This window comes from Osmia lignaria, chromosome 9 (assembly GCF_051020975.1).
Source record: "Osmia lignaria lignaria isolate PbOS001 chromosome 9, iyOsmLign1, whole genome shotgun sequence".
Taxonomy (NCBI): domain Eukaryota; kingdom Metazoa; phylum Arthropoda; class Insecta; order Hymenoptera; family Megachilidae; genus Osmia; species Osmia lignaria.
In genome coordinates this window covers 4,609,917-4,636,348 of record NC_135040.1, presented here as the reverse complement: position 1 = coordinate 4,636,348, position 26,432 = coordinate 4,609,917, and the positions used below count along the sequence as shown (strand labels likewise).

The window sequence follows — 26,432 nt, the reverse complement described above, 5'->3', positions numbered from 1 at the left end:
CACCTAACAGACAATTAATGCTAATTACCCTCCTCGCAAACCGTGTCGCGTTCACTTGTTCTTCAATCTCATTATTCCGCCCCTTCTATCTTTTCCAACATTCTTTGATATCTGATACTAAGAGCGATTGAATAATCTAAGCAAGTGTCAAAATCACAATAGCGTCGAAAGAAATTTTTTAGGATCACCTTCACATTTCAGAAGATTAAATCTACGCAATATTGTAAAGAATGCACTTTAGATGATTAGCATACTGCATATGAAAAGCACGCGTTCTGATATTTGCATTTTCCGCCGTACATGGGTGGCTCGAGAAACAAAGGAAAGGTGCCATTAGAAATTCATCGTAGGTTTTTACTTTTTCTTGATTATTCCAGGCGTTCTACGTTAATTGAACGATACAAAGTATCGTTAATTACCGTCAGATTAATATCGCGATGGCGAGAATGTTTGACGACCAGGAGAGGAAAGGAAGAGGAGGAATTAAAAAAAATTCTTATTTAGGTTGAAAGACCATTTAATCGTATAGGAATGCATACAAAGCCATAGGTGTGTTGCCTCGTACAAAATTCTTAAAAAACTAAGCTTATAAGGTACCTTGTTGAAGTGAAAAAATTTGGTCGATCGTAGGTACACAGTTACGAAGCAACGATATGCTTCGACTACGTTGATTTCTCGAAATCTATCGCAATTTTTATAGATATCGAGGAATCAACAGCCAGGTACGATATTTCGTAGTGAAATTTTATTGCACAATCCCGTGTTAAACGTTATCGAATCCACTCGAATGGCACCAAGTACTTTGCAAAGCGAAAACAGTGTGCCGAAAACTTAAAAGAAAAATCATACTTCACGGTTAATATAAGGTTTAATCGATAATGTCCTTAACCCTTTCGGTAAACAAGAGAAGGGTTAATTTTCATCTAAAATCGATGCACTCTAGTTCTTAACCCTATAGTTAGGGAATCGAGGATCATCCAAAATCTGAACGTTCTTTACTTTCTGTCGACTACTGTAACGTCCATTGGATAATTGTTTCGGCTCCTCCAGGTTACTAGTCTCGTAACTGGATCTTCCGATATAGGAGTCCGTCGGGTAACCAGGCATCTGGCGAGCGTCCTCCTGGGTCAATCGAATCAAATCCAGGACGGGGCTCTTACCTTGCCCCGAAGTCTGACCTTTCCCGATAGATTCCGTTCCGAGATCGTAGGTAGACGGTTGGGCCAGCTCTTGAATGCTCTTGGCGTACTGAACGAGGTACTGTTGAAGCAGAGCCTTCAAATTAATGTTCTGCGAGGATTTCGTCTGAATAGGAGACGCGCCATCCACTCGGAGTATAATAACCGGTATCAAAGAGTTCCCGGCCTGCACGAAGGTCGGTCGTACGTTCAGAATAGACGAAGGATTTCTAATATATTCCGAGATGGACGGATTGTAATTCAATAGATCCGAGTATCGAAGATTCGAGTAACTGTTCAGGTCATTGTTATCGAAGCTTTGTTTCTTCGATCCATCCTCCTCGGCTAGGACACTGTCCAAGTAATTCCGCACCTTCGAGGTGTATTTCCTTGGAGAACGATCACCGGAGGAGCTGAATAAATTGCTCAGAGGAGTGGTACTGTTGAGGGTAGCCTCTGTCGTGTAGCCATCGGTGTATTCGGGATTAGGACCGTTCACCATGTACCTGGAGGGTTGCTGATAGGCCTGATAGTTAACCTTAGCACTGTTCGAACCAGGTTTCGCCCTTCTCGAAGGAGACGACGTAGAAAACGAATAAGAGGCCGCAGCGTTGCTGTTGGGCTTTCGTTGTCGTGCCAAGTTGATGTTCTGCCTTTGGCTCACTAAACTCTGATAACCGAGCCGGTACACTTGTTGCTGGGGCAGACTGGACGACAAAGATTCACCGGAAACGAATGGATTCGGCTCCTGTGCAGCCGGTTCGGGAACCGTGGGAAACTGTACCGGTCCCTGGGAAAGCACGCTACTTTCCGTAGTCGTGGGCTCGTAAATCGCATGAGGTTGCTGGGATTTGCCGGATTGACCGGCCGAAGATCGCGTGTACTCCACGTAAGTGGCCGGTGGCACGTCGGACACTCGGCCGTCCGGATATTTCCAAAAGATTTTATTCTCGTAGCGAACCCCGTTCTCCACCGTGTACCTGGGTCTGTTGGAAAGTTGCGAGCCGGCTGGGAAATGAGAGTCGTAGCTCAACGGAGCCACGGTCGATGAGTCGACGGTTTGAGAGACAGGGAAGCCACGAGAATCGACGTTCGATCGAAGCCTTTGCTCCGCGTAAGTACGCCCGTTCTCGTTCATCGAGAATGGACTTATCGTGCTGGCGTAGTTGAACGAGCCGCTGTGATGGCTCGCAAAGTTCCCGGGGCTGGGAGTTACGTATCTGACCGAATCGCTGGGACTGAAAGCCAAAGGCGATTGTGTGGAGATACCAACGTTCTGGTATCCTGAATTCTGAACCGGGAACGAATCGGCAGATGGTTTCGCGGTTGTCGCTACATTTTGGTACGACTCGAAACTGGAAGCTCCGGCGACTTTCTGGGGCTTCGTTCGTTGCCCGAATACTGACTGAGATTTCGTCTGTTGCAGATTCGAGTATCGATCCGTCGAGGAAACGAAGGAATTCTGATAACCGTCCAGGTAATTCCTTTGACTCGGAGCTTGAACCCTCTCGACGATCGTTTTGGGTAAGAACGGGCTGATGGATTCCTCGATGCTGACCGTGGTTCCTGATTTTCCACCTGGAAAATAATAGTTGTACCTTCGGGGCTGAAGGGCGTTGTTCTCGAGGCCGTAACCTAGACCACTGTTCACGGTTCGTTTCGATTTCTCTTCGGAAGTAACGTTCGATTCTTCGGTGTCGTTTCCAAAATCTAGCAGGATCAATGGTGGTAAAATTGGTAGTTTATCTTCTGACGGATCCTCTTTCGACTCGTCAGTCTTCGAGTCGTCATCGATGTCGAATTGGGAAGAAACGGATTCTTCTTCTCCATCAACGTCTACGGTGGAAGGTAAGTGCCTGCCGGAAGTCCTCTTAGCGTAACTTATCAGCAGAACCGTGGTGATCTGAAAGCGACAGGAGACATGTAAGAAATCGACAGCGTTCGTTAAAAAAGCGCGTAACAGGATGAGTCGGTTATCAATCTTAACAGCTCGATGCACCAGTAATAATCTCGCTTTCACTTCTCTTCCTTTACCTTCTTTGAACCGCCGGTCCCTCTCCCTTTTTATATGAAACGTGGACAAACGTGCGCCGTGCAAACCGACAATTACTCCAGGGGAAATTTTACTTTCTTCGGTGTTATTATAATATCCCGACCTTGGCACGAAGGAGCTGAAATTTCTACAAGGTCAACACGCGTAGACGATATCTGTGTCGATCGAGTTCGGGTCGAACAAGTTTCATAGTTGCGAGAGTACTTGCGATTTTCACCGCTTTCTTCGAGAAACAGCCTAAGAGGGAATACTCTCTTTACGATTTTCGAATTAAAGTTTCAACGTTAAGTTATTACGAAGTCGCGACGTTTCACTATCGCGATAAAAGTTTCTTTTTCTGCCTCCGAAGTTAATGATCTTCGAGAGATTGGCATGAAAGTTATTTGAAACAGGTGAAAAGTATCACGTCAGGCTCTTTCACGTTCATAGAAATTGTTTGTTCTTGAAAATTGCCAGTGTTTCGTAACCAAAGATAGAGAAAGAAGAGGAGAGAAGGGGATTAACAAAGATCGTTCTCGTTCAATTTGTTTTTCGAGCAAAGAAGAAATCGAACGTTACCTAATAACGAACGAGTCAAACAGATTTAACGATAGCCGAAGAGTCACTGTTCCTCGAATACCTTCAAGGACTTTCACTGACTTACTCAAGAGCATCTGCCACGCGGCTAACTTGCCGGACCTGTGCGCGACCGTGGACGAAAGAAAATAAGAAGCACTTTCTCCGTAATGACCGATTCCGAACAGTCTGGATTATCCCGTTGGAAAATGAAATAAAACAATCGTATCACCGACAGAAATGAACAATGCTCAACGATAATTTTCTTAATTAAATAGAAATATCTCTAAGATAAATTGAGAAAGCTACATGTAAATTTCAGTTACCTTTGGAAATTTATCAACAGGAATTCGTTTCACATTTTCTACCCTTCAAAAGAGAGTACGAACTTCAAGCACTTGAAATGCAAATTATTTTCTGCGTCGAGAGAAAAGCTATGTACCAATTACAATATCAGTAGAACCGTTATTGCTAGCTAAAACGAAACGCAATATTCGGCTTAAAGTTATGCCAGTAATTACTGTTGCGGCCATATTCTCCTCCAACTATACCGTTTCATAAAACGTCGAATATCCTTTCGGTATTTTAATAAAATCGTTCACAATTTCACAAGTAACACGCGTCCGTTCACAGGCACAGATGGCACGACACTCGAAAGCGGAAGTCCGTCGAATGAACAGGAAGCTTAAACGAAAACTTGGACGAGAAATCAGGTTACTTACTTGTATCAGGAGGATCCTCATGACGACCTTAAACCTGTGCGCTTGGCGGCCTTCTCGTGTGTATTTGGAACTGATGAAGCAGAGGCAGCAGCATCCCACCTTATATGCCTTCGCTTGAACGCGAGAGGGACACCATGATTATAGTTTCACCGCTGTATCACGCCGGCATTCCTCGATTCGATACGTACATACGGAAAGACACCTGCCAGTAGCGTAGCGCTCATCCTCCATTAGCATCCCGACACGAAGAAAGCCAACGACCAATTTCCCGCCACGATTAATGCGACTCCGAACGCGACAAACATGTTTTCTTTTACTCGTCGCTTGACGAATCTTTCTAATCGCCAGGTTTCTTGAATAGATTCTGCTAACATTACGTCAGCTGGTTGTTCTAACTATTTCTTCATGGTGTTACGAAACATTGTTTGCATCGAACGACACTTGATTCCTCGTTTTCGTTGATTAATTGAATTTAGGATATATTGATTAAATGATGAGGATAATTTCAAAAGCCTACACCGTTGGCTTTTCCTCCAGCATCCGCTTTCTCGTTTTGGCACGATCGTGCGCGTAAACAGTCTTGCACCTCCGCACGTGTGCCTTATGTCAACGCTATCGAGTATATGACACGATTGGCAACAGGATCTTCAGAGGAATACTAATGGTGTAATTGTAAAAATTAGGGACAATGTGCAATAAGTTACGTAAAATTGATATACCTAAAGAAGGAGGTTCTGTGGACTAAACTCTGTTATCAATTAAAAAATCCAAGGTCCTAGGTGTTGTGCTCTTCGAATTTCTTATGTAGCTCATTACAAATTCTATAGTACTATAGTTTAATGATTATCACTGGCTGATTTTTATTTTTCATTTATCACCCTATCGGGATGATACTGAGGTTACCATTTTCTATTACTATATAGGACTTAAGTAATTAATAAATCATTAACAGATGTAACGACTGTAACGTAGCTGTAAGATTTATGTTCCATAGTTTAACATTCATCTCCTTTATATTCGCTGATAAATATCTAATCGTACCGCATTATTCATCGTTCCAAGAACATGGAAGACTAATTTTTATCTGATTCGCTTCGAGGATATCTCTCGCGCAATTACTCCCGAAGTAGGTCATTAACTGATCTAAATTAAAGAGTAAATTACAGAACAACAACTGTTTTTGATTAAATGTTTATTTAAAAAACATACAAAACGTACACTCATCGATCGTTAGAAAACGAAAAGCTAACAAAGCATATAATGGTACATAAGCAGGACGTTCACGCTTGTCGTTTGACGATTCTCGATGAAAGACTAGATGCGATCGTGCCTCCTACTGTGACGGCGGCATATCTTCACGGTCAATTGCAAATATCTTGAACGTCGAGATTTCCTTGTACAGTGTCGGCCACCCTAGTGACCATCCTGCTCGACGTCCATCGATTGCCACGTGAAAAGATACCGTACTAATTAATCAGTTTTACGTTTCTTGTACAAAAAATTCTCTTTCGAAGGCAGAAATCCTCCTTCCAATTTGATCGGCCTCTCCTGATATCTTCATAAACGTTCAACAAAAGAATTACAATCAAAATCATACATCCAACAGAATTTTAAAAAATAATTATATACCTTGCAGAATCTTGCGCCGCAATTAATTTACTTGGAACGTACGAATCCAATAAGGATCTGGGTTCAGACAGGCCTACGTGATTCTGATCTGGAACAGATTCCTCTTCCTGCGACGAAACTGGCAGTAAGGGTGCTGATTGAAAATTTTGCGCAGCTGCTTGAGGTGGCACCAAATCGGTACTTGGTTCACCGAGATCCTATCGCAAAAAATATTTTAATTCAGAACAGATCTCTAAATATTCCAATCAAAGATAAAATTCAGAAATACAAACCTTGACGTAGTTCTGTGACACGCTCTGACTGGTCTGCTGTACTAGAACTTGACCGGCTAGCTCGTCAGCGACTGGAACACCGGTATCCAACTGATCACTGGAAGGTTTGTACTTGGAGCCGGCTTGCAAAGCGTTGTCTTGGACGTAGGTGGGCGTACGAGCGTAAATGTCACTGTAAACCGGCGTGGCGTGCATGTAAACCGTTGTCGGTTGACTGTAGACAAACTGGGGGACGTATTGAGACTGAGAAGGAGCGATGTACGCTTGGGTGTACAAGAATTGTCTTCCTTGAGCGTACGATTGATCCGGGGACAGGTACGTTGGCACATTTGTCAAAGGAGAATTAGTAAATTTTTTGGAGGTGACAGGAGTGGTATACGCTGTTCCTTTTGTTATCTGAAACAGAAAATATTTAGTACATCGTTTAATTACGAATTGATTAATTTTTAACTACCGTTCACACCTTGCTTGCACCTGAAGCTTTCGACAGATGGCGTTACCAGGTGCAATATCGTGATATTTCTACTTACTAAAGTTTCTACTTCTCTACTAACCTTGGTCGTGAATGCAGAAGGAGCGACTGAATTATATTTCGAAGCGTATTGAACCTGGTAACTCGGCTTCGCTGGGACAATTGGCTTCTGACTCAGCGCAGAGGTGTACACAGGTATGGATATGTGTTCTCTTGTGTTGAATTGAGGCACCAGGAATCCATTGTTTTTACCATTGTGCACATCTAAATTCGGGTAATAAGCCAGAAGGTGCATCACGGGAATGTCGATGTAAACTGTGTCTGCGAAGGATACAAACGATAATTGAAAACATTCTATTGAAACTAAAAATCAATTAATGCCTGTTTAATTTGTACCTTTGTTCACGTTTTTCGAATACTTCGCCGTAATCGTCTTCTGTTGAGTGGACTGCAGTTGATTGCCAACGTTCACTTCCGGTTGGTAAACCAATTGTTGCGTTTCGTAGATATTTGGCGCGATTCCTTTCGCAGCGAACGACTGTTGCTGGTATTCGTTGTAATATCGCGGCGATTGTATCTGTTCCTGTAGGATGTTATTTTGCTGCTGGTAAGCTTGTTCTTTCGTAGCGTAACTTCCGGCTCGAACGTACGTTTCCGATGGGACCTGTTCGGATAAACGATAGTGAGACAAGAAATTTGGTAAATTTCCACAGAAATTTATTTATCTTTCGTACCGACGACGGTGTCACGTAGGCGACTTGAGAATTAGGTGGTCCATTGTATTGATTTTGTATTTGATACTGTTGCTGGCCAATTTCCGGTTTTGGAGAATACTTTGGTTCTTCGGATCGCGTGTTGCCCGGTTGTGATACGTCTTCCGCTCTCAAATTGTCCCTCTCTATGTCCTCCAAGTTGATCTTCTTCTCACCATGGATCCCCACGCACAATAGACCCAATATCAAAAAGAGTTTCTACAAAATAAATGAATATTTTTATTCGAGAGATGAAAATTTGTTTTTTTTTGATAATAGATCAGGGATGATTTGACTCGAGGTTTATCATCAGGCATATATGTTTGGTGCTTAACCATTGCGATAGCTGCTAAATCATGAACTTGCAATCGGCTACACTTTCACTGCTGACAAAGTTCTGGGTCAAAGATCCAGCATGGACCACTCTTATATACACTGTGGCAGGATCCGGTCCCTCCGGGGAGGACCACTCCCGTGACCAAGTGTATCGCCTCCTCGATACAAAAGTAAAAGTTTCTCTTCCTGTCTCGCGTGTGAATTCCAGTGCAACGCCGGGAAAGATGATGCATCGCGTCCGAGTTATCGGTATAATACTACTGTTAATATTTTCACACATGGTATAATAGTTTCCCTCCTCCCTTTGTATGCATTTAAAAAATTCTAAATTAACTATTTGTTAATTTCGAACAAATTGAAGCTCTAATTATTTAGAATAGAAATAGTAAATTTCAAGTTTTCTATTTGCTATTTTACATTATTTGTGCCAAACTAATATCTTTCTAATGTTTTCCTTTAATTATTCAGGCATGTCTAATTAGAGGTGTCGGTCACTTATAATCCCAATGATATTCAACGTGTTAAGGGTAGCGCAGGTATAATTCAATTATTTTTCAATTGCCATTTAATGTGAAACGTGGAAAGAAATTTCATGATTCGATTGACTTAAAAGAATTTTGTTCGACACTCGCAGATCACTCGTTGAAACTCCTCGAATGTACTTCAGACTTAACCCATCCATAATTGATAAATGATTATTTTTTTAAATGAACTCGATCATCCGTGAAGATGATCATCACTTACCATGTCGCTTTAATTTCAGAAAGTACGAACACGACACAAGATCCTAGCTCTACTACAAAAGTAAAGTAGATTCAGCTTCTCTTATATAGCCTTTACCCCTACTTATGGTGCTTCCTGACGGGGCACACTTCACTCGTTGATCATAGCGAGCATAATGGTCCCATGGACCACGTGCCAAGGAGTACCCCGTCGATTCCGGTACGAGTGAACGGATTCCACTTTGCTTCTTCTCCCTTTCGGGCCTAAGAACCGTGCAATCGTGTCATTTCACAGAAATAAAGACGAACGTCAGGGAAGATGAACTACCATCGGGATGACAGACAAATTATCTGTCATTCGACCTTGATATAAAAAAGATTTAATCTTATTATATAAAACCTTGCATTTTCTTGTGCAAATGCAGTCGAGATCGCCTTCCATTTCAAGAAACATCGAGTTTTCTAATTTCTAATTTCTCGTCGAGTCGACTGATATAAATTTCTCACGATAACCGACCGGTGTTGATCGAAGAAAAACAAATGTTATTACAGGTTTATCCGTGAGAACGCGTCGCTCGGAAATTGCTCGTTAACCGGATCTTTCTAATTTCAATAGAAAACCGTGTGCGTTAAACGGTCGTCGCGAAACAATTCGATTTGCCGTATAAAATAGTTCCCGAGGAGGATGAAGTCGCGGTAATTATTCAGCCAGTCGATCGGTTCATTAGCTTGCTAATGAAGCTCGCTTTGGACAGGCTCTAACGGGACGTAGGGTCCCGTCGTGCGAAAGATACTACAAACGATCGTATTGTGAGAATATCCTCCGTATGGAGGGAAAACCGAAGGGGGAGAAGAAAACGTTTTATCGATGAACCGTTTCCTACCGATCGATCAACGGAAGTATCTCCGCGGAAGTGGAGAATTTATGAATCGAGATACAGGCCCTTTGTTCTTGGGGAACGATAAAAATGCAAGGGGATGAAGTCTCGACGGAGAAGATACTTGGGTCGAACAATTGAACACAGAGTCGTTGAATGTATTCAAAGACAGAGAAATGGAGAATGAGTCTTAATGATCGTCAAAATTAATGGCGACTGAGTCTGCAGCTTTTGTTCCACGTATTGTTGCTCGCAAAAAGAACTCGAACGAAACGTTCGCCGGGCTCGAAGTAAAAAATTGCCACGATCCAGGATGAGGTAGAAAACAGGAAAAACAGAATCCACTTTTAATGCTCGCGATGCATTTATTATTCCCGTTCGTTCTATTAGGCGAAACGGTCGTTATCCTGGCCCGAATCCTCGTCAGTTCCGCAGCATCGATACGAGCTAACAACGTTTAGATAATATCCTTCGCTTTCTACAAGCTTCCACGTTTCCTCGGTAAAAGCTTCTACGTGTACGATCCGATATACAACTGGTATCTTAGGTTTCGCAAACAGCCGTCCCGGGAAATAGTGATACCAATTTAAACACGTGCTCCGTTAGTTTTGCGTATACAGGATGGAAATCGGTAAAAGCAGCTCGTAGGAAAATTCATCCCGAGTGAAATTGAACAGGAAGACCAGCGCGAGATACGTGCTCGAACGGGTAGCTGAAGCGAGGGAAGAAAAAGAACGAGGTTACTTTTCACTAGAAATAGCCTTCGAAAAATTTGTTTTACAGTTAACGGAAGTAAAGGGGATCTCTCGAAGCTCATCAATCTCTTTGTGGATCCCTCTCTCTGCCGGAGAACCAGTCCTCCATTGGATCCTCGCGTTTCCGCGAACCCTTTCTTTCGATTCCCGCGTACACGCCGTATCCGCTCGTGCAAGATGAATAAGAAAAAAAAACACTTTCTATCCGCATTCTGGGCGTGGAAGCAGAGGGAATGATCTAATAAACGATGACCGCGTCTCGGCCGTGCCTCGAACGGAATTGTCTTCAATTAAGTCGAGGAACTTTCTCGGCCTACACGGTGACGTGGATGTTTGCAAAAATAACAAAAGCATTCGAAAGATTTGAATTTCAAGTAACCATGGCGATTTTTGGGAGCGCGGTTTCGTCAGAACGGGTTCAAACGCAGGTAGATAGACCACCCGGTCTTTCGGTTGGTCTACTTTCTCGGCTTTTAGTTTAACGGAGGACTGGAAAATCACTTAAACCTTTTGTATACACACGACCGAACCTGATCTCCTACGCAGCATTTTATGGATCGATGGGGTTTGAGTTACGTCAAGACAGATGGTTCCTTTCAGAGAGGAAAGTTCATTGGAGTGAATTAACACTTTGAAGTGACAGTGAGATAAATCAGAGACAGTCCTTTAATATACACAGCACTTTAGAGATTAAAGGATTATGAATTGACTTTTATTTAAAAGAGAAATATTAAGAACGAATAATCAATTTAAAAAATGTTTGAAATTTTTATTATAATAATTTGAATGATTTTCAGACCATCAAATCCAGTTATTTTTTATTTGCAAATATGATGGACCAATAAAAATTCATGGGAATAAAAAATCAGAGAAATCTATGTAAATTTTCGATAACAGCTAAAGAGACCACACACGTATCGTAAAAATTCAGAGAGAGAATATTAAAGCGTAGCTGTAAAAGGAACTGAAAGTCTGCTACCACCGTGACGATCAAAGTTTCGAAAAGTTTAACGAGATTTCCGTAAACACGAAGGAGAGTAAAAGAGCTTTCGGGTCACCGTGTATGTTGGGGTTCGAAATCGAGCCAAGGTACGAGAAAGTAAGAGGCTCGAGCTCGTCCGATTTTATTTTCGACCAGCGGCACGATCGCGCAGGGAATGCGAAAAATAAAGCAAAACACTGGAACACGCCACTCTCTCTCTCACCTGCCTGGACGTACGAACGTTCAAGCGGTTCCGCTGGATCCGCAGTCTCACTTCCCCTTTCCATTACCGCGCCCAAACACCATCGACCGGACGTTCTCGAGATCCGGATCGCTTCCTTTCATTCGCCGACCATTGCCTTTCCGCGTACACCATCGAGAGAGGTGAAAAACTCTCGTTTCGAATCGATACGCGTTCATCCTTTGCCTCTCGATTTCCCTCGTTGCACTTTCAGTGCAAGATTTTGAGGCGGTGCAATTTACCTAGGTCACCGAAGGAAAAATTCGAGAAGTCATGCCATGAACGATCAGATATATAATATTGGACCACAAAGGTGCCGTTTGGGGCCTTGCACCCAGCCCCAGCGGTGCCATGTGCCAACCCCTCCTCCTCGCGGTGTGGTCCGGGCACCGGGCTATTCCGGTGGCAAACGGGGCTCTGGCTATAAGCGTGAAGCGCCTGGTACACTGATATGTATAATATTGTGGGAAAGGAGAAAATAACGCAAGCCTCGCAGAAAACAACAACGATCGTTTATTACTGGTAACAGTGAAACTAGTACAAAATTTACATACACTCATAAATAGAAACATCGCGGTGTTAGGTCATAGGTGAGAAGGATTACCAAAATCCTGTCGAATTATAGACTATGCGTGCAACTTACTCTAAAGAGGTCCTGCACCAGGTGCTCTGCCAACGAAAGAAATGAACAGTATCGGTAACTCGTCTTGACAGTACACTGGGTGACATTCGTTACGAGAATGCGAGTAAAGTATAGGATAAAAGATAGCCAAAAGAAACGAATGAAAAATAATTCCTTTCATGGTATCTCTACTTAAAAATTTCTAGTGGTGACAGTCAACGTATTAGCCGATAAGCATCTAACCATTCTTGGTTTTAGCTCCAAAGTTCGAATCGTCCAAATTATTCTTGTACTGCTGAGACTGCTGCTGAGTTATCGTCTGCGATGGATTATAGTTGGAGTACTGATAGTTATATCTCCTCGGCGTTTCCACCGTGACGAAGTTCTGATTCTGATAAGACACGGACCGAGCCGAATCGTTCTCGTAACTCTGCGGTTGTTTGTCGTTCTGACTGGAAGAAGCATCGTAATCCTGCGCGCCCTGAGACGACGAATTCTCGTAATTCTCGTATTCAGACTCGGTCTGATCCTTCTCCGGTTTCTCTACAGCGGTGTACACCCCTGGCGTCAAAGGAGGATATTTAATATTTTTCAATCGAGTAGTCGGTGCTTGCACCAGTTGACCAACAGTTTGTGCAACGTTCAGCTTCCCAAGAATGCTAGGATTCACGAGGTAAGCCAATAGACGCTGCGAATTATTACCCTGATCGTTTTGATTCGCAACAACCTTAGTAGCATCTTGCTCAGCATTCTGAGCATTTTGCTGCTGCAAATTTTGCGCCAATAATTTCGCCCAGGTATGACTGACCAGCTCTTCCAGTTGCTGGGCTTTCACGTAGGTAGATGGTAACGGGTAATCAGGACCCACGGGTTGTCCAGCGACGCTGATCACTCGATAAGTGGTTTTAGGTAACGGTATGGGAAGATTCTTTATCTGAGGATCTTGATTCAACTGATTCTGCGGACTGCTGGTTTTGTATGTGCTCGGCTGGCTGTCGAGATCCTTCGGATTTCCAGAAATGTAATTACCTCCGTCAACGAACTGATTGCCGACCGGCTCTTGATTAACGTCGCTATCTCTATATCTCTTATCTCCATTCTTATCCCTGTTTTTCTCGGTGCTCCCTTGGTCGGAATAAGGATCGCCGGTGTAATCCGTACCGGGTAACGGCAACGGCGGTGGCGGAGGCGGTGGAAACAATGACTGACTGTAATGGCCAGGATAATAATAAGGATGTTGGTAGTAGAGGTTGGGATAGGAGGAGGAATATGGGATCGACGCGTACGTGGGCGGAGAAGCGGAATACGGGGAGGAATACGAAGTGTAGGTATTGTACGGGGTAGTTTGATAGGAATAGGGAATGGTGCTGTAGTACGAATAACCGGATGAGGAGGAAACCTTTGGATAAGGGTTGTAATTAGGGTAATATGGATCTCGTGGATAATTAGCGGTATAGCTGGCGCTGTAGGAATCCTTAGCGTCGACTTTGGGCGCGTACAGTTCCGGGGATAACTGTGTGGCGGTTTCTCTGTCGGTTCCCCTCTTGATTAATTTCGGGTTGTACGGATAAACCGGATATATCGGCAGGAAAGGTTCGTCGTTGGGATCGTTGCTCTTCCCGTCTCCCTGCACGAGGATCGTCGGTGCCAGTAGAAACAGTAGCTGGAACAATATTAAAAAATTTAAATGCAAACGTTTCACAGATCCACTGCATCTGAAATTCTATCGTCCTATCTCACGATCTCTGGTATATCGGAAAGAAAAAGAAATTGAAACGTATACCGACCAGCAGCTCCATATCAATTGGGTCGTCACTCTCGCCTATCGATAATTACGATCCTCTGATCAGCGTGCGTTCGTATCTCCGGGCAAATTTCATCCGTTCGTTGCGTTCACCGTTCACTATCCGTCGAACGAGGTATCCGTGATATCGAAACAGATCGAACCGACACGCCGCGCGGTCGCGATGTCTAATGATGTATCGATCGACATTGAATTTCTCCTTTATACCCGGCCGGTTGAAAAATCGTGGAAACTAGTTTAGCATTTCACTGTTCTTATATGTGGATCTGGACGTGAATGGTGCACGCCCGGTTCAGTGAAACCAGCTGGTAAAACGCTTCGAGATCTAGTATGTACTACTCGTGTCTACTGTTTCGCTGTAAACAGGTCTAAGATGCCTCTCCGGCTTGAGATAGATCCAGCTTGTCACGAGAAGGAAATATACCGATAGAGAAGTCGAAGCGTGAAAGCTTTCGTTCTCGTCAGACCAGATGAGCTTCGACCGACGGTATTATAATTGTTGGTCACACTAAACGAAAGAGAAAGACTTGACACGAGCTATAAGTATCCTCACGATCTGCGGTCACTCGCAGACACGCCATGTTCCCTGACATTCACACTAGTTTGATTCGAACGCGTCTGTTCTAGAGAAATTTCAAAGTACCAAAGCTTCTACGATAGTGTGAATCAACCTTAACGAAGAGCCTGTCGTTTGGCACGCGATCTTCGAGAGGCAATCGAGCTGAAAAGAAAAAGTAAGAACAATTTGCTGGAACGCGACGTGGTCACGGAAGTAAAACGTTCCACGATGGAGGATCTCTTTCCTCCAGTTTCGTTGGTCAATTTCTTTCGAGCCTTTTCGCGCGGTCCGCCCGAGATCTATCCTGCTCGATTCGTTTCACTTTCACCGGTGCTGCGTCCGCTCGGCGCATCGGGTCGTCGCGACGGCCACACCTTCGAGAACAAAGGCTAGATATTTTTATAAAATAGAACGCTCTGAATGCATAGAATCATTGCATATGTTTATTTTCTCATTAATAATTAGCAAGGGAAAGCGTGCGCGATGTTCGTAACCCTTTCGAAGCTTCGAATGCAAATTTGAGGGGTAGAGGTCTAAAAACGATAGCCACGAGTTTTCGTTTATTTTTCTTTCACCTCGCTCGAGAAAGTGCCCGTTCCAATACGAGCCTGACGAATCGAGAGGAAACGTTCGATCGGAGGATCGAGGCGATCAACGGCGCGTCGGATTTCCGCGCGAAATTCGCAAGAGAAATCGGATGAATCGCGAAGAGTAAGAGCAGAATTTTCCCTGTTTTCGCTGGGAGCACGTCTGAACCTGACGCGAGAGTGAAGGCTCAAGTATGTCGCCTGCCGTGAACCAGTCGGAAAATAGTGAAATGTAGGTTTTCTGCGATCGGTTCTACGTTCATCGAGCGAAGGTAGACGTATCGGATCGATGTCGGCGATCGAACGAGCCGCATTGACGAAGATGCGTGTTTACTTGTGCATGCAGACGCGCGATCGTTGAAAAGTGTGCCACTCTTACTGGTACGAGAACTGCACACGGAATACTGCAACGATGCGTCGCGCACTTTCTTCTGTGTGGGTGTCGTTTTACTCTGGGCTTCGGACGAAAGAAAGGATAGTCGATACTGGGTGACGAAAAATAAGCCAGAGTTTGAATTGATACAATGTTAATAAATAAACGATGCTTTTAAACTTTGTTACATTTTAAGAAATTCCATTCGAGTCTTTAATCTCGTCTTCAGACCGTAAAACGTAACTCGAGGTACGGGGAAGAGATAAAACAAGTTGTTCCAACGGAGAAGTTCGTAATTTAAAGGAGCTATTAATCAAGCTGTTAATGAAAGAAAAGCAATTAGTAAGTAGCATAAATATCCTTGAAAGACTGGCTTCGCGGAGGGAAAAATATGGTAATTTTATACAGGTTGGCGTAGGTACCGTTAGTGTCATAGGAATAAGGGCAGAGGAAAAAGAACAGTACCCCTATGAATCATGTCAAACCGGTCTGCAGACGAGCAGCGACCAGCTCATAAAGAATATGACTCGTCGGTTACTTTCCCAAAAAGAATAAAACTTTAGAAAGGAATCCGCCCATTTCGCCGGAGCCAGCCTTCGAGTAAAAGTGATCCTCTTTTTATACTTTAACAGCGCTATTTTTTTTTTGCTGTCGTTATTATACGTAGCGGGCATTCTCGCTTACTTTTCCCACAGGCAATAACTTTCACGAAGAAACCGGGGGTTAATAAATAAAAAATAAAAATAAGAAGAAAAACCGATTAGTGACAGGTAGAAATAATTATAACTAAGATTGCAGTTGGATTTTTAAAGAAAATATCTTCTATGCATCTTTAAGTTTAAATTATTTCAAATCACAATGATTCTCAATCAGTTAACACCAATTGCCGCGTAGTGAAAGCTTATGAATACATTATATGCTACGATTTCGCCGGCTCTATAATTTCTACGCTACGTGAAGGAGCATGAGATCATAAATTGATTACAAAAAAAACAGAGATGAATCATTTTATTACAAACAATGTACAAAACTATTCAACAAGCATCACAATGTCGGCGTCGTTGTTGGATCAGCGGTATCCGAGTCGATTAACAGGAATACAAATACATTGCGACGTTTTAAATACAATAATTATTCTAAACGCGTACATATAAATTAATAAACAATACCCTTGGATCCATGGACGTTCCACTCTTTACCAGACGTTTGTGGACCAGTTCTAAAGTGGGCTAAATCAACGAGTCAATTCATGCTAATTAAGATCGCGTCCCGGTTGGATCTCGAGCAAACGCGCTCGAAATTTTGATCATTTAATATTTTCCATTAGGGCTGGAGTAGGAAATGGTGTCGTATTTGTTGCTGGCAGAGTTCGAGCTGTCGTAACTCTTTCCTGAAGCGTATCCCACGTATCTGGGGCTCAAATTCGAATAGGAACCATGGGATTCCGCGGGTGTGCCGTACGACGAGGATGGAGACGAGTAACTTTGAGAATAGCCACCGGACGATCCAGAGTAAGTCACGCTCGGACTGGAATAACTGGAACTAGGGCTGGAATAACTGGAACTGGGGCTGGAGTAACTGGAAATCGGGCTGGAGTAGCTAGAACCAGAGTTGGAATAACTGGACGAGGGACTCGAGTAGCTGGAACTTCCGCCGGAGGCGTAAGAAGAACCATCAGAGGAAGACGGTATGTAGTTGGATCCGGACGATCCAGAAGAGTAGGATACAGAAGAAGCTGGAAGAGAATAACTGGAAGCATCGGAGGAGCCGCTGGAATAGCTAATGTGACTGTTAGATGATCCAGACGACACTGGTAACGAATAACCTCCGGATCCACCGGAATGGGAGGACAGACTGGATATTCCATGAGACCCAGAGGAGACTGGCAAGGAATAGCTGACTGAACCTCCAGAATTCGAAGAGAGGCTAGATATTCCGTGGGATCCACTCGAGATAGGGATAGAGTAACCGGAACCACCGCTGGATCCGTGCAGACTACCCAAGGAAGATCCCCCTTGACTATAACTCGAGCTTTTCCCGAGTGATCCAGAGTCGATCAACAAACCTCCGCTGACCGGATAGGAAGAACTTTGCGAGATCGATTGAATCGGAATGCTATGGCTAGAAGAAGAAGCAGCTGGCAGACTGAAGGTAGCACCGTGCGAGGAGCCCAACATCGCTGGATGAAGACTGATGCCGCCGGACGAACCGCCGCTGCTGTAAGAGGACAATCCGTGGACTCCTGTTGCGTATATCGGCGAAGAGTAGCCGCTGGAACCGGAACTGCCCGAAGAAAGACCGCCTCCGTGGAGTCCGAAAGTGACTGGTCCAGTCTTCGAGGAAGGAGAGAATAACGCGATGCTTCCTCCTCCGCCGGAATACGAGGGCTGACCGTAATGACCGCCCAAAGAGAGTCCTTGGAGACTTAATCCATGGCCCAGGCTAGATCCTCCGGATCCAAGTGAGTATCCAACGGAACCGTGTCCCAATCCACCTCCCAAGCTCTGAATAGGAGACGAGTGTCCCAGGGAATAACCTCCAAGCGATGCTCCACTGTATCCTGAGCTTCCGCTCGAGTGAATTGGAGAACTGTAAGATGATCCTCCGGACGAGTAGCCGCCTGAATAATCACTGACACCGCGTTTACCCTTTGCCAGTGGCCGTAGTACTCTCATCTCTCCTCTCGTCTCCCTGCTGGAGACAGTTGAGATCGCCACAACTGCGAGGACCAATATTATCTGGAAAATAGTAAATTGCAATTTATTTAAAATATCAGGTATTCGTGTTAACGCGATAGAGAAACGGTGAATCGAAAGTTTTCCTCGCGAAGATTGATCTTCTTATTAAGATGTAACGAGGGATTTGATTTTAGATTTCTGTGATACACTTACTAACGACCGCATATTCCTTGTAAACAGGATCTTCTTGCTCGATATTTCTCGTGGTCAGGTAAGAACCGAGTATGTTAAGTGAAATTGTGGTTTCTGATGGCATTGCTACCCAGAAGAGACCTTTTATATACAAATCCCCTCTCACACGGTGAAAGAAAGGTCTAGGTGAAGGTGAGTCTCTCGCGCTGTGGTACTAGTACACCACCACCTTCGCAAGAAACGCGTTCCACACTGGCGTGCTCTGATCTATCTTCAGATATGAAGTTTGCGAACGAGAGTGTGTCCAGTACGGTAAAAGCGATCAAAATGGATATTTATCGTACATTGTTTCGAAGGTATACAGAAAGGGAAAGAATGCATTTCCTTTCGGCGATGTCGATGCTCTCTTACGAAAGGAGGAAAGTAAACGGCTTCCTCTTTTCGATTACACCAAACACCATTGATCAGATACGTAAAGTTCCTTTAAAATTTCACTAAGATACCATTGCAGAATCTTATAAATTTTTCATTTCATAATTTGTTAATTAATCTTGAATTTTTGTTCTTTAACAGGAGGATATAGCTATCGAGTTATATTTCATTCATTTTTGGCAAATTTGCAGAGTACCAAACGAGCAATGAAATCTAACGATCGTTTGAATTATTGCACCGAACGAAACCTATCTTCTCTGCTGTTATGAAATATCTTTTTCATTTCGTAGCTCGACATACGCGCATTTATATCCTCTAAACCAAGGCATGCAAACATTTCTATTCAACGAGTGTCTTTCTGAATGTGCTCGTATGTTATAAAGTACATCGTGTTCCTCGTTAATTAGTTCTCAGATGGCTTTGTACGAACGCGTGTGCAGATCCAGGTAATTAAAACTTCTTTCTGTCGGATAATTAGCTGACTCCGAGAAAACGTTTCCGTCGCTATACTTCTGAGAGATTTACCAAATTACCAGGTAAAAAGCTATTCCGCTTTATTAGTCCATCTTTTCTTGAAAGAAGGTGTTTAACTTTTTTGCAGAAAATATTTCTCCAACGACGATTGTCGTTGCTCCGAGCGAAATGAAATGCACGCGGAGAAATAATGTTACGTTAACGGAGTAAAATTCAAATCACGAAAACGTTGTTGAATAAATTTCGACCAAGAGACATTTATCTTTTCGTATTTCGGCCTGATGCGATTCGATATGAAAGGAGTAGTGAAGGTGTGGTACATAGCAGGTACAATCTACCTTCAGAACTCGCTGAAAGTAGTTTCGATGTTGGAAAGTGAAATGCGCGAATAGCTTGCAGAAAAAAATAGTGGCGAAGATTTAGACGTTCTCTTGCTCTTATTTTCACGCGGCATAATCGTGTCGTGAGCGTAGTAATTAAGACAGTTGCGCCGTTGAAGGATGAACGAAGAGACAGCGATAACGGAATCGTGAAATGTAAAACAAGGACCAACGTCCACTATTTGCTTCTCGGACGATTAACAACGACTCGAAACACCGATTGATTTCGTTTTACTTTCACTCGTGGGACACAGGAAGTCGTTGTTCTCTAGTTGCCTCTCGATCAGGACTTCAGGGATCGCCAGAAGTGCAAACTTTTTGCTAATCGAAACGAGCATTAAGCTAATTTCGTACCGTTTATCGTAAATTGCTGTCGAAAAGAAGAATTGCAAACGATTTTTTAACTCTTTCTCTTCGATGATTTTCGACTTATTAATGAGTCTTGTTTTTGCTCGCGACAGAAAGTGGTAAAAGTATCCTTAACAGGTGCATGAATTTGTTAAGGTATATTAGAATCGTGAATTTCACGCATTAAGGAGTAATTAGGTGTACGTAATAGTAAATGTTTCGCAGACTGGCATTCTTTTGCGAACAAAGAGCACGACGATTCGTGAGAGTTTTCTAATTAAAATACCTCAGCGATTCTTATCGTTGTACTTGCATTGTTACATTTCACGTAAACGTGTTACGTATAATTATCAGCGAGGTCTGATGCGCGACAATCGAATAATTAAAAAATTAAAATAGTATCGGGAAAATGGTAGATCGAGGAGGTTCGTAATGAAACGGTAAAGGTGAAGGAAGCGTGGTAAAACGAAAAGTAGGATAAGATTCGGGTCAGCCACGGAAAGTGAGTTGACAACGAGTTTCCTGTGTGAATCGTGAAGCAGTTGTGTCCATCTAAACCGTCTCTGCCCCTTTTCTTTCTCATTCGAAACCGCGGTTTACAGAAAATGGAATGGTCATCCGCCTTCGAGGCAATTATACCAGTTCAGTGAGTATTTGTAGAAATCTAGCACGTTTAGCGGTATAATCGTTGCGAAGTACTAGTTCATCGCTTTACTTTTCATAACTCGGTCACACGATTCTCTGATAGCATTTCGTAGCTGCATTGCGCCACTGCGTAACATCGTTGCTTTTTCGAGTGAACCGCTCGTTTCGAACGAGTCAACGAACTTGTCCGGCATTAATGCCACGGACGTTTATCGCAAACGTTGAGCACATTGGGATTTTCAACCGAAATTTACCGTGTCAACGAAGTTGCTGTAGAAATTGATGGATCTGCTAACACAACACGTGTCCGATACCCTTTCCTACGACGGCAAAGTGTCCAAAGTTTACGAAACCGACGAGAACGTGTGCACCTGCTGACACTGATCGCATTATGTATGCACAGGATTAGCCGAATAATCTGGCTGCGTTGACCGTGGTTGGAATTATCGAACGACTTTCGAGGTCACGAACGAACCACGACAGCGATCGGTTGCCCGCCCATTAAGCCATCGGTGAGAGTTCCTTGGTGTAAGTTTTCAGGCCGGAAGTGGAGACAGTTTTCTATGGTGTACACTTTCTTCGACGGCAAAACGAGCACGTCGCGGACGAATCAGGCGTAGACGAGGCATCGTGCTAAATTCAAAGGCCGAGAACGATATTCTCGGATCGCTCGCGGACGTTTGATGGAAATAAAAACTCGTTTGATAGTAAAAAATATATTTATTCGATACAATAAATAAAACCAACGTATGTACATAACTCAGCGGAGAAATTGTGCACCATGAACGAAGGCGGAAAACGCATCGGAAACCGATAAAATCGGTTATCGCGCTGATTTATACAAATACCATGTATACAAGTAATTTACCGTTTACCCAACAGTGTATGAAAACGAAAACCCAAATTACTTTTACCGATAGATAATTGAAAGCACCTTTTACCAATCAAAGTAAAAACGAAGCAAAAGCTTCTGAAAATTGGAAACGAAACGCGCTGTTGCATCTCAACGACCACATCGTCACAGCCACGTCGTGGACACGTAATTACAGAGTAAATAAACTGGTACACATAATTAGCATCGAAGAAATATGAAGCGAAAATTCACGATAGACCGACAGGATCGAGTCTGGTTATCTTGAGACCAGACGCGTTGTTGCGGTTTTACAGTGCTCGATCCTTTGACGCAGGCTACTTTCTTCCTCGATCTCTCGGGCTCTCCTTTCCGCGTGGGTAAACAGTCAGTCTCGATACGGGGAGGCGAGTTACGATTCACCCGCGAAGAATGGGACCGCGTCATTTCCATATTTGGGCCGGTTTCGCTTGAGCATAGGTCGGTGCGTAGCTCCACGGGTAAGTTGGTAAAGCGAGTTTGTGCGGCTGGTACGCGAGGTTCTGGTAATAGTAGAACGGATAGACCGGTTTGATGGGTTTGTAGAGAAGCGGATTAATCAGGGGTGTTTGCAGGCCGTAGGTTGGATGGCCGGTGGACGGCGCGTGGACGGGGTGCAAGTGGCTCGGCGTCACGGGGGGAAGCAAGGGTGCGACCGGATGAAGAGGAGTCACCACTGGATGTAGAGGAACTGGCACCGTGTTAACTGGAGGAGAGGAAGGAAGACCGGGTCGGCTGGTCGAAGGAGTCGAGGGTGTCGTGGGAGAGACGGAAGTTGGGGTGGTACCTGTCGGTTTCTGACCGTGGTCCGCAGGAATAGGTAGACCAAAGTGCGTGGGCGAGGAGCCTGACGGTTGGACAGGTGTGACGGCACCAGGAGCGAAGAACGTCGGCCCGTAGGACGGCACGTTTGACAGGAAACTGGTACCAGTGATTAAGGTCGGCACGAAACCACCGTAGACGGGAACTGCTGGTGCAGAGGGTGGCGCGGGCAGGCTGCTGCCGGGCTGAGAAGTTCCGTCGCCTTTAGTTGCCTGAGGGGGCTGCAGGGACGTCGTAGTTGTCGGCGTGGTGGTCGTCGGGGGTTGAGCGGTGGTCGATAGCCCGTAGCTAAGCGGAAAGCCGGGACTGATCGTGGTTCCTGGTAAAAAAGGTGATTGATTGAAAGCTGTATTGCCGGATCCGAACGTAACGGTAGTCGGTTGCGCGTTTAAACCGTGAATCTTCATTCGCTGTCCAAGGGAAGCCAGAAGATCTTGACTCTGAACGAAGCTCGGATGATTTTCAGCGTACCTTCCAGACGCGTCCGCGTTCTGAGCCTGGCTCGCGAGCGCACGCTGCAGCTGAACGATCAATCTGTCCTTCTCGAGAGACTGAATCTGTTCCAGGGTCTCTTGGGCGCTCAGTGTTCCGGACGCGTAAGAGGGCAACTGGCCTGGGAAATTTTGTGGACTTTGCGAGGTACTTTCGAAATTTTGAAACTGACCATTGTGAACTTGATTAGAGTGACCTAAGAACTGATCACCGTTAACCGGAGCGAAATCTTGCTCGTTCGGAGGCTGACCGTACAGTTGTTGTATAGCTTGAGCATTCTGCGTTAGGAAAAGAGCCGCGTCTGATATTTGTCCTTGAGATTGCACGAGATTTTGACTTTGGAAATTAGCCGATTGACCTTGATCGTTGCTCGGAATATTCTGTGCCGCTGCGTGAGCCGAGGAAAATGCTTGGACCGTGCCGAAACCGGGCAACTTCTGATTCTGCGGCGGTAAATAGTTAGCCGAGTGAGTCGCGAAGGGTTCGTTGTTTTGAGTGGATATTGGATTCGGTTCGGCAAAGTCAGACTGCCTAATTGGACTGGGTACTCCCTGCTCCAGCAAACCACTCGGCCGGCCATCAAAGTTGTTCGAATGCTGTTGACCGAAATGACCATGGAATTGGAATTTATCGCGATGCTGTTGACCGTGAGAAACTGGTCTCATCGGGGATGAATTCTGGTAACCGGGTGGTCCGTATTTGGTGATAGGTCTGTTTATTTGGGCTGGATGTCTATTAACGATACGTCCTCTGTGGCCAGATTGTCCAACTTGGAAACGAGATCTCGAAGCTAACGCGAAATTGTCCGGTCTCTTGTACGAATAGCCGGAATCTCTCTTTCTTTGAACATCCGAGTCTTCGGCATCGTCGTCGCTTTCTCCCTCGCCAAGTTCCACCAACTCTAACTTTGTAATCTCCGGCTTGTCCTCGGTTTCTTCGGCCCCATAGACGCACAATAAACTCGTAGCCAGTAGACAAGTTATCTAAAATTAAAACGAATGGACCCATGATTCAAACCCTCCGTACTCTTGATCGATATCTTATGGTACAAGGGATATTGACGTTAGATCACTCTAAAAATGATAAATTGTAGTACTTACTAAAAGGAACTTCATGCTTGTAATCCGATTTGCACTTATCACTACACCGACGGTTCGCTTCCTACGCTACAGTTAAATTTCCTACGGGTTTCCTCGACATGTAACAAGAGCAGCCGAACTGAAAAAACTAATTTCTTCAAGGATGGACAGGCTCGCACTGACTAAGACCACGGCCATACCTGCACATGTATAAATACAGTCGGCTCGCGACCATCCACGAATTACAATAGACTTTCTTGCTGGCTTTCATCGATCACACTTAGGCAATGCTGTTACGGATCGGTGATGTTACACATATCGATGTATAGCATCGTCTCCTCCGAACTGCTCCCAAATTTCCCCGATTCGATATTTCGTAATTCCCTATTGGGGATACTGAACGAATCCTGAACTCTTCGTGAACCGTTCAACAGTCCGCAGTCCGTTCCTACCTAAAGTAGCTATGATACCGTTAACGATCATTCTACAAATACGAAAAGGCACGAACTTTGCGTGGAATAAAAATGGAAACAATTGGATTCCGTAGAAAGTAGATGTTCCGTAGAAATATATTGGACAGGAAGTAAAAAGGATATCATCCAAACTTCCGTCGGCTTCGTAAAAGACATTCCACGGTGTAGTGGAAACGAGGCTCGTAGAATTCCCATCACGTTCACATCCTCCAAAGCCTTCAGTGAAAGTACTCAAAGTCATCAAGTCTCAGGGAATACAGAGTAAGTGTTCATTTAGAGTGATATATTCCTATTGTGTAATTCGCGATTACGCTTAAGTCACGCGTGCTCGTGTTTCTTGAAATAATTCTAAACGTGGCCGGCGTTACGCATCGCGACTCGATTATCTAACGCTGCAGACGCGAATATTAGAACTCCTTTCTATTGTTTTACATAACGAGAGTTGTCCAAAAAAGAAAAAAAAACAGTATCCTCTTTTCGTACATCCGTTTCGATGAAACCAGAACAATACACTGACGCTAGTGTCGTGCATAATTTCCACCCCCCAGTGACTTCATACTTAGCCTAAATAATGCAATCCGATGATGTCACGTTTCTGTTTGCGGTTATGTTGCATCTGCAACAGGAAGTCCACTGTTCGATAATGCATCGACACTTCGCGATGCATTCTACTATTAAAGATGAAACCGTAGATGCATGTCTAATAAGATCGTAACTATGAAACATATGCAAATTTCATTTATGTTTGATGCAACTGGAATATAAAAATGGATATACCATCTTCTATATCAAACTTTGAATATGATACGTGGTATTTTTTTTATCAAGCACTAAGTGCACTCTAGTACTTCTTTCGCAAAGAACAAATATTAGGAATGGGTAACAAAATACAACAAGATCATTTAAACATAATTAACTTTTATATTTAGCATTGTCTTATTTACAATATTGCTCTGTATCGAAATGTACGTGTATCCAAAGACGATTGCGACAAGTGTTAGAAAATCGTAGAAAATTTCGGTCAACAAAGGTGGGTGTGTTCAGAGTTAACTTAAACTAGAATAGTATAAACGACTCCGTTGAGTGTCCATGCGATTGCCATGGTCGTTGTCCAAGTCTTGATCACAAAAGTACGTCAATCGTATATTTCGGTTGATTGAAATTAACCCAGGTAGTAAGAGCTGTAGTAGGGGTATGAGGGGTAGGTGCGGTAGGCATAAGGCACACTGTAGCTAGCACTGTAGGCGACCGGTGCTGCATACGAAGTGTATGCAACTGGAGCAGTGTAGCCCAGCAGTAGACCTCTCTTGTCCCTTGGTGCATCCTGGGGTTCTGCGCTCACCACTGGCTCGATCTTTTCGGATTCAGCGGGTTGCTCTGCAGCGAAAGCTACAGCGAAGAGAGCCAAAAGGGCGATAGCCTAGAAGAAAGAACAACAAAGATGGTAATTACAATTATTTTTTATTAATCATCATAAGTAGCACTTGGTACAAACGATTCCTCTTTATCGCACGAAGAATGATTGGAAGTTACAGATATTTCGCAAAATGTATACAATTTTACACCAGCGTAATTGTTATTGACTAGCGGAGGAAAATGATAGATAATAGGCAGTCATTACTTCGCCAAATAATAGTACCGTAATTTCAGGGATTACAGCGATTATCGAGCGTGTTCATTGTAAAACGTTACCCGTTGAAACAATACGAGGTGAAATCACGTAAGTGTAAAAATCGATCAATTAATAAAAAAATATCGAAATTGGTTCAAGTATTGAACACTCTCAATTGCCATCATTTGTACAAGCAATTGAATAAAGAGATTCTCGTTGTAATACCCGTGATATTTGAAGTGTAATACTTACAATGTAGCACTTCATGGTTGATAGATGTGGGTAGTTTTCGAGATCAGCTCGTACGATCAACTAAGACTGAATGATGCTCCTGCTTTTTGGTGGATACCTTTATATACCTGGCGGACAGATCGTCCTACGCGCGTCATTCGCTGATTGATCAATGCACGAGGACACACGCGTC

The 26,432-nt window shown here is 43.9% G+C and overlaps 6 protein-coding genes across 7 annotated transcripts; all 6 read right to left on the bottom strand.

The window, feature by feature from the left end:
• Positions 1–521: 521 nt before the first annotated feature.
• Positions 522–4,563, bottom strand: LOC117602273 (uncharacterized). The gene is made up of 2 exons (XM_034320076.2): positions 4,509–4,563; positions 522–3,081 (listed from the first exon to the last, which is right to left on the bottom strand). Exons 1-2 carry the CDS (start codon positions 4,527–4,529, stop codon positions 940–942), a joined length of 2,163 nt encoding a protein of 720 aa, XP_034175967.1. The 5' UTR covers positions 4,530–4,563; the 3' UTR covers positions 522–939.
• A 1,198-nt stretch (positions 4,564–5,761) lies between these two features.
• LOC117605611 (uncharacterized) lies at positions 5,762–8,760 on the bottom strand. 2 transcript variants are annotated; one of them, XM_034327262.2, is made up of 7 exons: positions 8,714–8,760; positions 7,616–7,852; positions 7,278–7,545; positions 6,964–7,202; positions 6,410–6,805; positions 6,138–6,334; positions 5,762–6,063 (listed from the first exon to the last, which is right to left on the bottom strand). In XM_034327262.2, the coding sequence occupies exons 1-7, from the start codon at positions 8,714–8,716 to the stop codon at positions 5,979–5,981; spliced, it is 1,425 nt and encodes a 474-aa protein (XP_034183153.1). In that variant the 5' UTR covers positions 8,717–8,760; the 3' UTR covers positions 5,762–5,978. The 2 variants fall into 2 exon arrangements, with proteins under 2 accessions (XP_034183153.1, XP_034183065.1); XM_034327174.2 differs by lacking the exon at positions 8,714–8,760 and adding an exon at positions 7,969–8,041.
• A 3,539-nt stretch (positions 8,761–12,299) lies between these two features.
• LOC117604244 (uncharacterized) lies at positions 12,300–14,062 on the bottom strand. The gene is made up of 2 exons (XM_034324102.2): positions 13,957–14,062; positions 12,300–13,832 (listed from the first exon to the last, which is right to left on the bottom strand). The coding sequence occupies exons 1-2, from the start codon at positions 13,966–13,968 to the stop codon at positions 12,408–12,410; spliced, it is 1,437 nt and encodes a 478-aa protein (XP_034179993.1). The 5' UTR covers positions 13,969–14,062; the 3' UTR covers positions 12,300–12,407.
• Positions 14,063–16,426: 2,364 nt separating this feature from the next.
• On the bottom strand, positions 16,427–18,501 carry LOC117607119 (uncharacterized). Its single transcript, XM_034330443.2, is given in 3 exon segments — positions 16,427–18,230; positions 18,384–18,411; positions 18,413–18,501. Coding segments are annotated over 3 exon segments (1,530 nt in total). The 5' UTR covers positions 18,487–18,501; the 3' UTR covers positions 16,427–16,802.
• Positions 18,502–21,934: 3,433 nt separating this feature from the next.
• LOC117607063 (uncharacterized) lies at positions 21,935–24,032 on the bottom strand. The gene is made up of 2 exons (XM_034330321.2): positions 23,945–24,032; positions 21,935–23,827 (listed from the first exon to the last, which is right to left on the bottom strand). Exons 1-2 carry the CDS (start codon positions 23,957–23,959, stop codon positions 21,935–21,937), a joined length of 1,908 nt encoding a protein of 635 aa, XP_034186212.2. The 5' UTR covers positions 23,960–24,032.
• A 1,262-nt stretch (positions 24,033–25,294) lies between these two features.
• On the bottom strand, positions 25,295–26,416 carry LOC117607322 (uncharacterized). Its single transcript, XM_034330936.2, has 2 exons — positions 26,261–26,416; positions 25,295–25,816 (listed from the first exon to the last, which is right to left on the bottom strand). The coding sequence occupies exons 1-2, from the start codon at positions 26,273–26,275 to the stop codon at positions 25,559–25,561; spliced, it is 273 nt and encodes a 90-aa protein (XP_034186827.1). The 5' UTR covers positions 26,276–26,416; the 3' UTR covers positions 25,295–25,558.
• Positions 26,417–26,432: the final 16 nt, after the last annotated feature.

What these genes read in the sequence shown, in the direction of transcription:
- LOC117602273 (XM_034320076.2), bottom strand. Translation starts at nt 4,529, where the DNA reads ATGAGGATCCTCCTGATACAA. An exon ending in TGAGGATCCTCCTGATACAA is followed by an intron (nt 3,082 to 4,508) that starts GTAAGTAACCTG and finishes TGTCGCTTTCAG; the next exon opens with ATCACCACGGTTCTGCTGAT.
- LOC117605611 (XM_034327262.2), bottom strand. An exon ending in CCTACGTGACACCGTCGTCG is followed by an intron (nt 7,546 to 7,615) that starts GTACGAAAGATA and finishes TTATCCGAACAG; the next exon opens with GTCCCATCGGAAACGTACGT. An exon ending in TTCGAAAAACGTGAACAAAG is followed by an intron (nt 7,203 to 7,277) that starts GTACAAATTAAA and finishes TATCCTTCGCAG; the next exon opens with ACACAGTTTACATCGACATT.